Raw genomic sequence first — 18,242 nt, forward strand, 5'->3', positions numbered from 1 at the left:
TTTTCCAGGCTTGCACATCTGGGTAGTGTAGGACCAGATCAGTCTGGTAGATCCACAGGCAGAGCTCTCCTTTGCACAATTCTTGAGTAGTGGAAGCCCAGAGGCCCCCTTGCCCTTTGTGGAGGCATTTGGGGCTAGAGGCTTAGGCTAGGGCTGTGCTTCCTGGATCAGCAGATATCCACAGAGCAAAGCCCCCTGCCTGGGCCTTGGTCTTCAGTTTCTCAGATTAAAAATCTTGATATCCTCCATGACTCACTTCTTTGTCTCACACTCATGTCTAGTCTGTTGGTGAATCCTGTTGGTTCTACCTTAAAAATATATCCAGAATCCAAAAGTTCCATGCACCCCTATGTTCATCACAGCATTGTTCACGATAGCCAAGTCATGGAACCAACCTAAGTGCCCAGCAACTGAGGATTGGATAAAGATGATGTGGTATATATATACAATGGAATACTACTCAGCCATAAAAAAGGACAAAGTCGTCCCATTCACAACAACATGGATAGACCTTGAGGGTATTGTGCTGAGTGAAATAAGCCAGACAGAGAAAGACGAACTCTGTATGACTCCACCCATAGGTAGTAGTTAGCATATGGACAAAGAGAACTGATCAGTGGTTGCCAGGGGAAAGAGGGGTGGGGGGAGGGCACTAGGGGTGAAGTGGTGCACCTACAACATGACTAATAATGATGTACAACTGTAATTTCACAAGGATGTTAATTTTCATAACCTTAATTAAAAAAAATTTCAGAAAAAAAAAATATATATATATCCAGAATTGGCATTTCTCCCCTCCTCTGTCACAGTCATTCTCATCCAGTCTTGCCTGGGTTACTACAATGGCCTGCTGGCTGATGCCTCTGCATCTACCCTAGGCCCTCAGTAGGCTCATTTCCACACTTGCCACAGTGATTCCACCAAAACATAAGTTGTGTAATTGAACTGAAAATAAGCAAAAGGAAGTCAGTGAGGACTTTGAAAACAGATGGCTTTCTGTCTCCAGTAAAATCCAAAGCCCTTGCTAAAACTAACAAGGCAGACATGATCTGTCCTCCACCTCCCCTCTCTGGCTCCATCTTCCTCCGCCCCTGTGCTCATCACTCTGGCCATGCCAGGTACACTGCCAGCTCATCCGTGCTGCTCCTGCTGTGTGTAACATGCAGGTCCTGCATGGCTGAGTCCCCACTCCCTCAGGTCTTTACTCAAGTCATCTCAGTGAGGCCTTCTTTGCCCATTCATATCAAATTTCAACTCTATCCCCATTTTACTTTTCTCCTTAGCTCCTATCATTATCTAGATCCATCCATCTATCTTTCCATATATAAGTACCTACCTATACTATGTGTGTGGGGGGGTATACAAAATACAGGTATAATCCTTACAGTGTACATGTATACATACGTATATACAACATACATCTATTATGTACACATACAATATACTTGTATTATATTTTAAATAGATACCTAATATGTATATATGTTATATATTTTAAACTTATTTTGTTTATTTTCTTTCTCCCTATGAGGGCAGGGATGTTCATCTGTTTTGTCACTACTGTCTCCTCAGCATCTAGAACATTACCTGACAGTGTAGTGTTCAGTGTTCAATAGGGCTGATAGACATCCATACTCAAGAGACACTTGTTGAACCAATCAATCCCAGTTGGAAATGACCACTCTTTTGACCTTGCCCAGGACTATCGTTTCTAGTTTGAGACAAGTGACTCTGTAGGAACTCTGATTTTCATCCATCTGCTCAACCATCCTCCAATTATCCAACTAACTTCTGTTGAATGCTGAAAGCATGCCGGCCAATTTCTCTATTTCCTGACTTCTCGCTCACTGACGTGGAAACATGGAGTAGAGGAAACAGTTACTTTAAGTCCTGGCTCTGTCACCGTTTGGCTATGTGGTTTTAGACAAACTCGAAGTCTAAATTTTTAAATTTCCCTAGGTCTCTTTGTCCTCATACAGAAAATGAGAATTGGGACAAAATCCTATTGTATAATTATATTTGTGAATTTAATAAGTTTATAGATATATTGAGGATACTATACTATAAAGGGCAAACAGGTAGAGAGAAGAGGGTGTGAACCTGGAAGACAGAGCATTGGCCTAAAAATCTGATCTTGGTTCTAACCAACGAGGGAAGGACTGAGAGAAAGTGGTAGCAGTAAAGAGACCCACAGACACTGGCAAGAGACCAACTAGAATGACAAGAAATTAAACTAAAATTCTTTAATTGAATAAAGAGAAGATCTAATAGAAAGTAGATTCAAGGTTACCAGGGGCTCAGGGAAGTAAAATGGGAGTTATTGCCTAATGGGTACAGAGTTTCCATTTGAGGTGATGAAAAAATTTTGGAATAAACAGTAGTGATAGTTGTGTACCATTATGCGTATGATTAATGTCGCTGAACTACATACTTAAACATGGTTGAAATGGCAAATTTCCTGTTATATGTATTTGACCACATTAAAAAGTTTTTTTTTTTAAGAGAGAAAAACTTTTAGAGAGAAAGACACAAAGGATATTGAGTTTTAGTGAGGAGAGTAGACAGCAGGGAATTTGAATTCCAGTTTCCCCACTTTCAAATCATTTGATCTTAGGTAGAAGGTTGCTGGGTCCTTCTAACCCTTATCTCCACATTGGTACAATGGGGATCATAATAGCTCCTTCAGAAAAAGACACTGTGTGTATGATATCTGGCAAGTAGTAAGTACACAAATGTCATCCTCTTCCAACCCTTTATCAGACCCATGGAATCTTAGAATAGGACGAGGACTTTGAGGTTCCCTCAGCCTCTCCTCTTGTTGTACAGATGATCAGCCAAGGTCTAAGCTCTCACTACTGTGAGCTCAGAGCCTACGTCGGATTTCTGCTCAGTCTATTGCCGGGTCAGCAAACTACAGTCCAGGAGCCAAATCTGGCTTACCACCTGTATTTGCATGGCCAGAAAACTAAGAATGGTTTTACGTTTTTTTTTTTTATTAGGATTATGATATTTAACAACCTTGTGAAATTTCAGTCGTACATTATTGTTAGTCATGTTGTAGGTACACCACTTCACACTTTGTGCCCTCCCCCTACCCCCCTTTCCCCTGGTAACCACCTATCAGTTCTCTTTGTCTATATGTTAACTTCCACCTATGAGTGGAGTCATACAGAGTTCGTCTTTCTCTGTCTGGCTTATTTCACTCAACATAATACCCTCAAGGTCCATCCACATTGTTATGAATGGGGCGACTTTGTCCTTTTTTATGGCTGAGTAGTATTCCATTGTATATATATACCATATCTTCTTTATCCAATCATCAGTTGCTGGGCACTTAGGTTGGTTCCACGTCTTGGCTATTGTGAATAATGCTACGATGAACATAGGGGTGCATGGGACTTTTGGAATTGCTGATTTCAGGTTCTTTGGATAGATACCCAGTAGTGGGATGGCTGGGTTGTAAGGTATTTCTATTTTTAACTTTTTGAGAAATCTCCATACTGTTCTCCATAGTGGCTGCACCAGTTTGCATTCCCACCAACAGTGTACGAGGGTTCCTTTTTCTCCACAGCCTCTCCAACATTTGTCACTATTGGTTTTGGATATTTTTGCCATTCTAACAGGTGTAAGGCGATATCTTAGTGTAGTTTTGATTTGCATTTCCCTGATGATTAGTGATGATGAGCATCTTTTCATGTGTCTATTGGCCATCCGTATATCTTCTTTGGAGAAATGTCTGTGGTTTTACATTTTTTTAATGGTAAGAAAAATATCAGAAGAAGAATGTATCATGACACATGGATATTATATGAAATTCAAATTTCAGTGTCCATAAGTAAAGTTTTATTGCAACATAGCTATGCCCATTTGTTTATGTGTTGTCATGTGCTAACTGCACAGTGGAATAGTTCCAACAGAGACCATAAGGCCCACACAACCTCAAATATTTATTATCTGACCCTTTACCCAATACTCTGAGGAGTGGCCAGGAGGGTTTACTGAGTGATGAACAAACTCAATTCTGAAGAAAACCCTAATACATTCTAACAAAAAACAATTATAGGAAAAAAGAGACAATATAAAAAATAAAAATAGTATGTCAAGTTAAAAAAAGCAATTATAGGGTTTTTAGATATTGTTTTATTATATTTATTTATTACTATTATTTTGATGCATATCTGATTATTTCTTTGAATGGAAAATGCTCTATTAAACATTATTTCTTAAGAGCCCAGTTTGGAGGGAGTGACATCAGCATCATGGTGGAGTGAGTTGTTCCTTTTGTCTCTCTCCTCTAAGTTACAACCAGTAGGACATCCATAGACCAACAGAGGACTCTCTGCACAGCACATCAGAACGCCTGAATGATACATACATCTATACATCTGAAGGTGGGTGGACTGGACATCCTGGAGGCAGTAGAGCTAGGGGTGCAGTGGCGGCAGCTCCCAAGACTGGACGTCCCAAGGACTGCAGCTGTGCCTGTCACCAGAAACCCCAGGAACTGAGGTAACACTCATGAATGGAGGCCCCAGGAATCCAGGCAACCCATGTTCCCAGAGGCACCAGGAATCACTACAAGCTCACGACCAGAGGCTCCTGAAACCACGACAATATGTGTGACCCAGCTACCCTTCTCTCCCAGCTGCACCTCTGAAACTGGCCCTTCCAGCAGTGGGGGCTGCATCTAAGACCCTGATACCCCTGGCAGCAGCACTGGTGCCAACATGAGGTTCTAAGAAGCTCACCAGCACCAGAGACCAGGGGCTGCAAGAGTCACAGCAGCACTTGCAGCTCAGCCCCTACACCACTCCCAGCAGTGGCAGGTGGCACCCAGGATCTGAGACTTCAGGAAAAGTAGTGGTGCCTGCAACCCAAGCCTTAGTAGCAGCACTCCCAACACTCCCTGCCAGCAGTGGGGGCTGCATACAAGACCCTAGGCACCCAGCAGAAGCAGCAATACCCATGACCTGAGGTTCCAGGAACCACGCAGATGCTGGAGGCCAGATGCTTTGGGAACCCCAGCAGGACTCATGACTGAGGTACACCTCCCCTCATGGTGCTGGCAGTGTCACCCACAACCCCAGCCCACCCAGCAGCTGGGTGACACCTGTGAACCCAGAGCTCTGACAGCAGCATTGCCAATACCCTCAGATAACCTGGGAATGGTAGCACAGTCTCCTGTGCCTGAGCCTGAGGAGAGGCTGTGGAGAGATGGCTAACAGCAACAGTGGAGCCCACAACCCCAGTCCTCCCCAGCTGCAGAGATGCCTGCAGCTTTGGCCCCCCACCCATAGCAGCAGCACCTGCAGACCCAAAACCTGGATGTGGCAGAGGCACCCATAACTCTGACTCATCCCTACCGTCCTCCTTCCCCCACTGCAGTGGGGGAACACATGACCCAGGCAACCCTGGAAGCAACAGAAGTGCTTGCAGCCTGGAGACCCTGGTGGTGACATCCATGGCTGTAACTTTGTAAGCAGTGAGGCACCAGCAACCTCAGAGGCACAAGCAGCACAGAAAGGCACTGACAACACCTCTGGCAAAAGCAGTGGAGGCTGGAAAGCACAGTTCTCAAATACAACCAGAAACAGCTCAGAATCAAAGTAAATAAAGCCCTGCCTAAATAAGAACGATGTTTGCTACCACAGATGCGCCAGCAGAGGAACAACTTATTAAGCATCGTGAAGAACTACAGTAACATGGTAGAACAGAAACAAAATGAGAGCTCTCCAGAAACCAAACTTGAAGTCATGGAAGATTGTGATCTAACTGAGAGAAAATTCAAAATAACTGTCACAAAGAAACTCAATGAGTTATAAGAAAATTCAGATGGACAGTTCAATGGGCTTAGGAATAAAATTAATGGACAAGCACAGTACTTCATGAAAGAGAGTCAAACTCCAAAAAAAAAAAAAAAAAACCCCAAATCAGAAGTTCTGGAACTGAAGAAAACAATAAATGAGATGAAGAATATAAAGTAGAAAGCCCCAGAAATAGAGCAGACCATATGGAAGAGAGCATCAGCAAGCTTGAAGACAGAAATCTAGAAGTGTTCAGGTGGAAGAGGAGACAGAACTAAGATTTTTTTTAAATAGAGAAAATCTATGAAAAATATCTGACTCAATTAGGAAAAGCAACGTAAGGATAATGGGTATCCCAGAAAGAGAAGAGAAGGAGAAAGGAGGAGAGATCTTATTTAATGAAATAATAGCTGAGAACTTCCCAAACTTGGGGAATAAACCAGATATGCAAGTACATGAAGCTGATAGAAAACCTAATTATCTCAACACAAAAAGACCTTCTCCAATGCATATGATATTGAAACTGTCAAAAGTTAATGACAAAGAATATTAAGGGCAGCCAGAGAGAAGAAAATAACTAACAAAGGAATGCCCATTAGGCTATCAGCAGATTTCTCAGCAGAAGCTCTTCAGGCTAGGAAAGAGAGGAATGATATATTCAAAATATTGAAAGATAAAAATTGTCAGCCAAGAACACTCTATCCAGCAAAGTTATCCTTCAGATGTGAAGGAAAAAGAAAGACTTTCCCAGACTAACAAAATCTAAGGGAGTTCATTGCCACTAGATCTGACTTACAAGAAATGTTGAAAGGAACACTCCTACCTGAAACAAAAAGGCAAAGATTTGTAAAACTTTGAGCAAGATAAATAGATAAATAGACAGAATCAGAAAATTGCAACTCTATATCAGAATAGATAAGTAAACATTTAATTATAACATAAAAGCTAAAGGGAAAGAAAGCATTAAAAATAACTATAACAACTCCACCTTGATAACAAACTCATGATAAAGGGATAATTTGTGACAATAGAAACAGAAGGGAGAGAGGAAAGGACAGAACATGCATGGGCAAATGAACATAAGATGCCACCAGAAGAAAATGACTATCTCATTCGTGAGATCTTTTATACAAACTTCACAGTAACCACAAAAAAAAAAAAAAAAATTCAGAGCAGAGTCACAAAACATAAAAAACAGAGGAAACTGAGAAACACATCATAGAAAACTGCCAAATTGAAATGGCAGACAGAAACACAAGGAAAAAGAAACAATGGAAATATAGTACAACCAGAACAAAAGATAAAATGGCAATATTAAGCCCTCATATATCAATAATCACCTTAAATGTAAATGGATTGAATTCAGCAATCAAAAGACACATAGTGGCTGGATGGATTAAGAAATAAGACCCAACAATATTCTGCCTCCAGAAGACCCATCTCAGCCCTAAAGACAAACACAGAATCAGAATAAAGAGATGGAAGATGATACTCCAAGCAAATGGCAACAAAAAGAAAGTGGGTGTAGCCATACTTATATCATACAAAGTAGACTTCCAGCCAAAAAAGATAACAAGAGATAAACATTATATAATGATAAAGGGGACATTTCACCAAGAAGATGTAACATTAATATATATGCGCCTAATATAAGAGCACCAAAACATATAAAGCAACTACTAACAGACCTAAAGAGAGAAATTGCCAGCAATACAATAATAGCAGGGGACTTTAACATCCCACTAACCTCAATGGATAAGTCAGCCAGACAGAGTCAACCAGGAAACATTGGCCTTAAATAAAACACTAGACCAGATATATAGAGATTTGGAGAACAATCCATCCAAAGGCAGCAGAATACACATCCTTCTCAAGTGCACGTGGAACATTCTCAAAGATAGACCATGTATTGAGAAACAAAACAAGTCTCAATACATTTAAGAAGACTGAAATTATATCAAGCACCTTTTCCAACCACAATGGTATGAAACTAGAATTCAACTACGAGAAAAAAGCTAGAAAAGTCACAAATATGTGGAGACTAAATAACATGCTACTGAGCAACTATTGGATCAATGAAGAAATAAAAAGCACCTGGAGACAGATGAAAATGAAAACCCAACATACCCAAACCTATGGGATGCAGCAAAAGTGGTACTAAGAGCGAAGTATATAGCAATACAGGCCTACCTCAAGAAACAAGATAAATCTCAAGTAAGCAATCTAACATTACATCTAAAAGAACTAGAAAAAGAACAAACAAAACCCGAAGTCAGTAGAAGGAAGTAAATAGTAAAAATCAGAGCAGAAATTAATGAAATAGAGACTAAAAAGACAATAGAAAAGATCAATGAAACAATGCTGGTTTTTTGAGAAGAAACAAAATTGGCAAACCTTCAGCTAGACTTACTAAGAAATAAAGAGAGAAAGCTCAAATAAGTAAAATCAGAAACGAAAGAGGAGAAATTACAACAGATACCACAGAATAAAAAGGATTATAAGAGAATGCTATGCAAAACTATACACCTACAAATTTGAAAATCTAGAAGAAATGCATAAATTCTTACAATCATACAACCTCCCAGAACTGAATCAAGAAGAGATAGAGAATTTGAACAGACCAATCACAAGTTAGAGATTGAAACAGTAATAAAAAACCTCCTAAAAAACAGAAGTCCAGGACCAGACAGCTTCTCTGCTGAATTCTACCAAACATTCAACAAAGATTTAATACCTATCCTTCTCAAACAATTCCAAAACATTGAAGAAGACAGGAAGCTTTCTAATTCATTTTACAAGCCAACATTACCCTGACAGTAAAACCAGACAAGGACAACACAAAAAATGAAAATTACAGGCCAATATGACTGATGAACATAGGTGCAAAAATCCTCAACAAATTATTAGCAAATCTAATATAACAATACATTAAAAGGATTATACACCACAATCAACTAGGATTTATTCCATGGACACAGGAATGATTCAAAATCCACAAATCAATCAATGTGATACACCACATTAACAAAATGAAGAATAAAAACCATATGATCATCTCAATTAATGCAGAGAAGGCATTTGACAGGATTCAACATCCCTTTATGATAAAAACTCTCAATAAAATGGGTATAGAAGGAAAGTACCTCAACATAATAAAGATGTATGACAAATCCACAGTCAACATCATACCCAATGGTGAAAAACTGAAAGCAATTCCTCTAAGAACTGGAGCAAAACAAAGATGCCCACTCTTGCCACTCTCACTCAACTTAGTGTTGGAAGTCCTAGCCAGAGAAATTAGACAAGGAAAAGAAATTAAAGTGATCCAAATTGGAAAGGAAGAAGTCAAACTGTCACTATTTGCAGACGACATGATTCTATACATAGAAAATCCTAAAGAATTCAGCAAAAACCTATTCGAAATAATAAACAAATACAATAAAGTTGTAGGGTACAAAATCAACACACAAAATTCCGTTGTATTTCCATAAACTAGCAGAAAGAGAAATCAAGAATGCAATCCCATTTAAAGTCACAACTAAAAGAATAAAATTCCTAGGACAAAATATACCATGGAGGTCAAAGACCTGTACACTGAAAACCAGAAGGCATTGTTGAAAGAAATTGAAGAAGACAAAAAGAAATGGAAAGATATTTCATGCATATGGATTGGAAGAACAAACATAGTTAAAATGTCCATATTACCTAAAGCAATCTACAGATTCAACATGATCTCAATCAGAATCCCAATGGCATTTTTCATGGAAATAGAACAAAGAATCCTAAAATGTCTATGGAACAACAAAAGACCCTGAATAACCAAAGCAATACTGAGAAAAAAGAACAAAGCTGGAGGTGTCACACTCTCTGATTTCAAAATATACTACAAAGCTATAGTAATCAAAACAGCATGGTACTCACACAAAAACAGACACACAGATCAATGGAACAGAATTGAGAGCCCAGAAATAAACCCACACATCTATGGACAGCTAATTTTCAACAAAGGAACCAAGAACGTACAATGGAGAAAGCAAAGTACTTCAACAAATGGTGTTGGGAAAACTTGACAGTCACATGCAAAAGAATGAAAATAGACCATTATCTTACGTATACACAAAAATCAGCTCAAAATGGATTAAAGACTTGAATGTAAGACCTGAAACCATAAAACTCATAGAAGAAAACATAGACAGTACACTGTTTGACATCAGTCTTAGCACTATCTTTTTGAATATCATGCCTCCTCAGACAAGGGAAACAAAAGAAAAAATAAACAAATGGAACTACACGAAACTAAAAAGCTTCTGCATGGCGAAACAAACTGTTAACAAAATGAAAAGACAACCTACCAATTGGGAGAAGACATTTGCAAATTGTATACCAAATAAGGGGTTAATATCCAAAATATATAAATAACTTGTACAACTCAACAACAAAAAAACAATCAACCCTATCAAAAAATGGGCAGAGGATGTGAACAGACATTTTTCAAAAGAACATTTACAGATGGCCAACAGGCACATGAAAATATGTTTAACATCACTAATTATTAGGGAAATGCAAATCAAAACTACAATGATGTATTACCTGACACTGGTCAATGGCTATTATTAAAAAACAAGAAATAACAAGCGTTGGAGAGGATGTGGGGAAAAAGGAATCCTTGTACACTGCTAGTGGGTATGTAAATTGGTGCAGCTATTATGGAAAACAGTATGGAGATTCCTCAAAACCTAAAAATAGAACTACCATATGATCCAGCTATTCCAAATCTTGTTATTTATCCAGAGAACATGAAAAGACTAATCTGAAAAGATATATGCACCCCTATGTTCACTGTACCATTATTCACAACAGCCAAGACTTAGAAGCAACCTAAGTGCCCATCAAAGGATGACTGGATAAAGAAGATGTGATATTGTGGTATATAGATATATATATACAGTGGGCTACTACTCAGCCATAAAAGGGATGAAATCTTGCCATTTGCAATGACATAGATGGACTTTGAGGGTGTTATGCTAAGTGAAATAAGTCAGACAAAGACAATTACTGTGTGACTTCATTCATATGTGGAAGATAAACAAACAAACACATAGATACAGAGACCAGATTGGTAGTTACCAGAGTGGGAGGGTGTGGTGACAGATGGAAACTAGACTTTTGGTGGTAAACATGATGTAGTCTACACAGAAGTCAGAATATAACGATGTACACCTGAAATTGATATAATGTTATAAATCAATGTGACCTCAGCAAAAAAAAAAGAAACCAATTTGATCATTTATTCATTAGTTATTAGATGGAATCATAAATCGTTTAAACTAGAGGGGCCGTTAGTAGGGTACTCATTTCATTTCACACATTTTATTTGTTATTCATGCTTAATACATATTTAGAGCTCACTCATTACTCAATAACATTATATTACATTGTATATTGCTAGTATTTAATTGCTGAGCTGAATTCTCTTAGGAATATACTTCACTCACTTCCCAGGAGCCCAGGAGATCTGATCAAGTTACTAAAACTCATACTCTTAAACTCACCTTTTGGGAACATGACGGGGGCGGTTTATGGAGACAATCTTACATTCTTTAAAAATTATTTTAGTGACTCATTGCCTGCAAAATAATGCCCAGACTCCTTAGCAAAGCATTCCAGTCCCTCATGTATAGTCCCAACCAACCCTCCTTGCCACTGCCCCATCTCTGTGCTCTTAGCAAGAATGTTACCGCTCAGCTGTGCTAGAATATTCATCTTTCTCAAACATGTCCTTTCTCATCTCTGTGCCTTTGCTTAAGCTCTTGCACTGCCTGGAATGCTCTTTACTCAACTTTCATATGGTGAGCTCCTACTTATCCTGCGAGGTGCAAACTCTGGTTTAAATCTCTCTGCCTTTATGAATTCTTGCTGGATTTCTTAGATCAAAACAGAAGTAATTGCTCCCTCCTCTCTGCTCCCAGAGAACTTGGTTCATACCTCTATTGCAGCATGTGTCATTCATCATGCTGGAAGGTGAGCGAGCTCCTCAAGAATAAGACTTGTATCATATTGATCTGTATATTTCCAGCCATTTGAACAGTGCCTGGCATGTGGGAGGCACTCAGAATATTTGTCAAAGAACGAATGAAAGCGAGATTATGGGTAAACAAACCTAGCTAAGCACTAACTCATAGTTTTTTGCATGCTGTTTTTTGTTTGTTCGCTTTCATGTAATGAAATATTCTTCACAGATGGGTAAGGTCTTCAAGTGGGGGATGTGAAGAGTAGACACATCAAAAGGAGATGCTTGGTTTTCATGACCACTTTGAGAATCAAAGAGATAGTACTTTGAAAAGAAACAAAGAAGTATGCATATGTCAAGTAATTGTCCTTCAGGAAATTATTTGTCATATGTCTTCTTAAGTAAATATTGATTACTATTCTCCGAGATTCAGAGGGAGGCTGTGTGAGCTGCCATATTCAGAGAGGCAAAGGAATGCCTCCTGATTGGTCATGGCTAGCGTTTGCTGTCCTGTCATATCTCCAAGTTAGAGAATCCAGGATCTGCAGCCTGCTCTTCTCTCAAGAGAACACCAGCAGGAGAGACGCAGTCAGCTGAGCAGCCCCTCGTAACGCTTATGTCGTGTTTGGATTTCAGATGCTCAGCCACTGTTATCATGAATTCCTGGAGGAAGAGGACTACTGGTTTCTCAATTTCACAGTAGGAGGGACTTCGAGGTGGGGAGGAATCATGAGGTTGGGGCAAGAAAAGAAAATAATTGCTCTTTTAGAAGCCTTTTTTGTTAAAGTAAATGAGATTTTGATTTTTTTCCTAGAGGCAACTGGGGATTGACATGGTCCCTGACGTTCTAAAGATAAACCTCTCAAGGAAAAAGGCTCAAGTGCATAAGCTGACTTGGAAGAAGTCATTCATATAGACTTTCTCCTTTGTAGAAAATGAGTTTGATTAGAAGAGGGAAGGGTTTGGTGTGTAACGGAGCAATGGGTCTTAGCAAATTAAAAACCATCTGCATAAGTCTGCATGACGGGGAAGCACTGAGGACTGGGCTGTTTCAAAAATCTTGTTTCTGATCTAGTTCATGTAGCAAACGCTGTCTGCCTCCCACCTCCTTCTCTTAGACTCAGACTAGGTTCATCAGCACCAGGTGGAATAGAAGAGAATCTATAAACAAAGAAGAGAATATTCTTCTTTATAAGAGGTTTGAGGAATCTCTGGAGTTAAGCCAGGGTTTGGCTAACATGGAGGAAATGGATTCTATGCAGTGGCAAAAGATAGCTACTGAGGACCTGAAACAAGGCGGGTCTCTCCAGGTACAACTGAAGTCTCCAGTGTTTCTGACAGGTAAGGGCAGTCACCGTAATTTTTTTGACCCTTACGTGTAGGCAACTGGGAAATATTAATACTTAAAATTTAATGATTATTTACTCTGTGTGAGCACTGTGCAATGCAAAGCCTTCCTCATTTGATCTTCACAATAACCTATGAGGTAAGTACTGAGTAGCTGACACACAGAGAGGATAAGCGACATTCCCAAGGTCACACAATCAGTGGCAGAGCCAGGATCTGAATCCAGACTGACTGACTGCAGAGGCCCCTACTGGCACTCAAGTTTGGCCAGACTCATGCCCATCAAAGCATCACCACAGTTACACTGAATACTTCATTTCGTGAGTTTGAGAAGCATGTTCCGCCTCACCATACCTCCACCAGACTCAGGCCTAAGGCACTTCTGTGAATATATTTTACCAGTCACCCCCCGCCCCCAACATCACATACCAGCCCATCCAGGCAGTGGAGAGAAGTGGATCTGAGCACAAGGCAATGCTGTCCCAGAGGTCTAGCTCTACCAGTGACTGTGTGAACTTGAGCAATGTACTGAACCTCTCTTTAAGCCCTAGTTTTCTCAACTGTAAAATGGGAATAACAACAGGCTTGTTGTGAAGATGACCCGAGATCATCTTTGAAGGCTATTAGCGTAATGCTTGGCAATAGTAAAAGTCCAATAAATGTTAGCCATTATTATTCAAATTGAACACACCGCTTTAATTGTCTACACTGAGGCAGTCAGAGTAATGCAGGATTTCTCAAACTTCAATCCACAGTAAATACATTTGACTTCAGGGGTCATAAACCTGTATGTATGCATGTGCCTATACATGGAAAAACATTTTCACAAAGCAAGACTTACCCTTATTACATAAGATGGTGTACTCCAATATTCTCTATTCTATTCTATTCTATTTCATTTTCTAAAAGCTAGTGATAACTCAGCTTATTTTTTGACATACTATTGAATCATGACCTTCACTTTGAAAAACACGGATAGAGAAGGAGTAAGCGAAAGCTTTGAAAATTCGCTTCCACCACTTCTTTGCTGTGTGAGCCTAGATAAGTTACTTCATCTTTCTGAGCCTCATTTCCTCATCTACAGAACGAGGATAACGGCCTCTACTGGGCAGGATATTTCAGAGGATTGGAGGTAATGCACTCACAGAGCAGGCAGGTGCTCAATAAGTTGTACATGTTAGATTACACTAAAAAATGTAACATTCAACTCTTTTAAAACTTTGATGTGCACTCCATATACAAAACACGATGCCTTGGATCCTTGCCTCTCGGAGCCATGCATGGGCACGAGTTATTTAACTCTAACATGAACAAGCCCTCCATTTTACCTCAGGGTAGATTTTCCTCAGGGTATCCGGAACATTCCAGAACCTCTTCCAGAAATCAAGAGAAAAGTCGAAGAAAGGATGGCTGATAAATTTCACCACACATATGCTGGGCAACAGGCATGTCTTTGGTGGCTGTGTAGGACAGGGGATGGCCAGGAAGAGCGCAACCACCCTCCATGGAGATGCCACCTCCCTCTCCCCAGCACACGTTATTACTTCCTCCACCACTGCTTTTTTGAAAGGCAAGTCTGATTTATAAATGGCCTCCTGTGCAACCCAACCCAGGGCCCTGACTCCCGGTAGGCTGATACCTCCACTCAGGCTACACCATAAACTTACAGAACACCAGAGCTAGAATACTCTCAGCTTTCATATGGAGAAAATGAGTCCCAGAGAGGTGAAAAGACTTGCCTGAGGTTGCTCAGCAAGAAAGAGGTTGATCCAAGACCAGAAAGCTGGGTCCACTGCAGAACCACTGCTCTTACAATTTATAGCCAGATTCCCCTAGCTGAGAGTTGATAATGATGACAATGACAATGCTGACATAGGCTGACATTTGTGGGTCCACCCCCAGTATTCCTTCTAGACTCTACCAGCATAACCTCAGAAAGCACTGGACTGCCCTGGAGAGTTCCAGGAGAACCGTGTGCAGTTAGACTTACTCTAAACCCCAAAACTCACAACAGAAATGAGTGTTTTCACCTTGGTAGCTGGCAAGGTGCTGCTAATTTGCTTTTATTGCCCAGAACTCAGTTAAAACTTCCCTTGCTGTCTCAGTCATGCTGTCCCACCTCATTTTGGATACAAAAAGGTATTCCCTTTCAATTCATTATGCATGACTAGAAATGATGTATGGCTATTTCTAGAAAAAGTAATTCACTCTCAGAGGACAATGATTTGCAACCATTAATGATATTCAGTGATATGAGCTGTCAGTTCTGAAAGTAATTCCCAAAGACAGAGCCAAGAAAAAGTTCCTAGCATGTTCTTTGCCATATACTATCCCTAAGTGCATCAAATTCTTTGAAGCAACAGCAGAAGGTTTGAAATGCATTTGCAACTCCTCCCCACAACAGACGGCTGCTTGGAAGGGGTCAATATTCATTTGAATGAATTACTTTTTATATATATGTTAACAATTAGTGCTTCTTTCAAAGTCATAGCTCAGTTACCCTCGTGTCCCTCGGGCAGAAAATCTCCATGAGTCCGGTGGCCCCAAGAGGGCGGAATCCTCCCATTCTGGAGGGGAGGGCAGGCTGTATTTCCCTGCTTCTAATTTGGCCTAGGGAACTTGTATTCCTTGTGTAAACATTCCATTAAAACACTATTGTCCTACTTAAATAACATTTTAAAGGTAATACCTTCAACAAAAGTTTATAAATCTTTGAACCCAAAGTGGGCAACTAGACTCTACTTCTGTTTTTCCCTACTTGATAGACATAGAGAAAATGTCCTTTGAAGAACTCTGCTGTAAGTATCCAAAGGTGGCTATAGAGAAGATCAGTGATGACTACAAAACATATTGTGAAAAAGCACCTAAAGTAGGTAAGTGTTTAAACTCAGGGATAGATTTGAGACAACTAGGTAAGAGAATCTCTAAACTCAAGAGGCATAAGCCAGAAGAGGAATCGTCCTCCATTAGAAATGAGGGATGGTCAAGGGAGAATGACCATGGTTTTTTTTTTCTCCTACAAAGCCATAGAAGGACATCATGAAAATGATATGCAATTTATAAATGAATGAGGGTGATGATGAAAATTGTTAATTCTTACCTTCTTACCTGGTTATTACTCTGGGGTTTTAAATAATACAGATTTGCATTTATGCAAATTTCTTCTGCCAAGTTTCCTGGAGTCAGAGATGTGTGGAAGGAGGTTTGTTGGTGCATGTTCTTAGAAGTAATAGATATAAGGGAATAAGGAAAGCAGGCCTGGGTAGATGTAGATGCTGAACTGCAAGGCAAGTACGATATGTTTCAGAAGATCCTATAGGAAGCTCTAAAGCTAGGATGGCCCTCAGAGTTGTCTCTCATTGAGAAAAGGGACTTCTTTGCCTCCACAGTGACTCGGAGGTGGATCCCCTGGGAACGATATAACCTTGGGTCAGGCAGTGCCCTTTGGCTGCAGCAGCACCCCAAAGAGGTCTCAGCTATGAGTTGTCTGCAGCCAACACTCTGGGCAGCTAAGGGAATCAGTGCTTTGGTCCTAAAGGGAAGATCTGAGCTGTGCACCACAGCACCCACTACTGTCCACTTGCTTTTTATGGAAATTTCACCACCTTGGAACAGCTCCTCCAGGAGTCTGGTTGGTTTCTTTTCCTAGGGGACTTTTACTAGAAAGGCTGACCCACACTACTACAACTCTCTGGAGACCACAAGGATCACTTCCCTTCTCCCTCCTCTGTTACCCATCATAGATTCCCTTCATGCTCAGCTAATGTCTCTGCTGGTCTTGAGGGGCTTTCCTGGAAGGATGACCTAGACTCTCTCTCCTGAGGGACTTCTCAGACTGTGGCTGTGCACTTGTCAATTTATCACCAAAATTGGACAGGAGAATACCAAGAGTGAAAATGAATTCTCCCCTGTCCCTGCTGTGTAACTGATGACACTAATGATCACAGTCAATTACCCTGCCAGTACAGTGACTCCTTTATTTGTCTTCTGGCCTCTTGGCATAAAGAGCTTGAAGTGACTGAGTGCCAACTGAGTTCCTAGTAGAAGCATTCCCGCTCTGGGCACCAGGATCTCTAGATTGGCACTATCCAATACAGGAGCCATTAGCCCCATGTGGCCACTGAACCCTTGCAATGTGGCTGGTACAAACAGGTTACATAAAATATATTATTAAAATTAATTTCACCCTTTTCCTTTCAGTTTTTTTAATGTGACTACTAGAAAATTTAAAATTATATATGTGGCTAACATTATATTTCTATTGGGTAGTGCTGGTATAGACCCACAGAACCTAAAGATGTAAGGGTTGGAAATTTCCCTAAGTCAGTCGCTGATACTGATGGTAAATGAATCGCTCCTACTTTCATCTCTTGGTTCCCATACCTATGTATTCTACTTATTAAGGACACAACGTCTTATAATGGTCTTCAATTTATTAGGGAGGATGATACCCCATTGTCCTAGGGTACCATCTCCAAGCTAGTTTCACAGCTCCACCTTCAAAAAACGGCTCTGTTTCTCTACTGGGCAACAGCTCTCATAAGTGATAGAACTAGTGGATCTCATTGTCACATGCCCGTTGTTGCCAACTTCCTGTGCTGTAAGTATCACTTGGTCAGAGGCAGTGCTATGTGGGAATCAAACACTTGTAAGGCCCCAGAGAGCAATGCTGACTGAGACCTCGCAGGTAGGAATACATGTCAGTTCCAGTCAAGATAAATTGCTACCCCTTCCACAGTAGAAGGACTCCAATGTCATCAATTTGCTCAGCCATTTCTCCAAAGAGTGTGCTTTCTTTTCTTAGAGAATGGTATTTAGAAGCCAATGGTATTTAGGAACAAATAAAAAATAGGAAGGTAGAATTTAAAACCTAATATATAAGAAGTTACAGTAAATGTAATCGGACTAAACATTCTAATTAAAAGGCAATTGTCAAATTGGATTTAACAAAAACAAACAAAAATACAAAAAAAAATTTCTGCTTAAGAGGCTCACCTTAGGTATAAAACAAGAAGATATTAAAAAATAAAAGGATGGACAAGAATATAACAAGCAAACACAGCCACAAAGAAAGGTGATGA

General features: G+C 40.1%; 1 protein-coding gene across 1 annotated transcript in view; it reads left to right on the forward strand.

Moving 5' to 3' along the window:
- Nucleotides 1-18,242, forward strand: part of RGSL1 (regulator of G protein signaling like 1) — a 62,955-nt gene that overhangs the window by 14,097 nt on the left and 30,616 nt on the right. The window contains exons 7-9 of the mRNA XM_046684187.1: nucleotides 12,451-12,513; nucleotides 12,933-13,155; nucleotides 15,927-16,034. Coding sequence (XP_046540143.1) covers nucleotides 12,451-12,513; nucleotides 12,933-13,155; nucleotides 15,927-16,034 — 394 coding nt within the window. The remainder of the gene's footprint in view (nucleotides 1-12,450; nucleotides 12,514-12,932; nucleotides 13,156-15,926; nucleotides 16,035-18,242) is intronic.

This window comes from Equus quagga, chromosome 13 (assembly GCF_021613505.1).
Source record: "Equus quagga isolate Etosha38 chromosome 13, UCLA_HA_Equagga_1.0, whole genome shotgun sequence".
Classification (NCBI taxonomy): domain Eukaryota; kingdom Metazoa; phylum Chordata; class Mammalia; order Perissodactyla; family Equidae; genus Equus; species Equus quagga.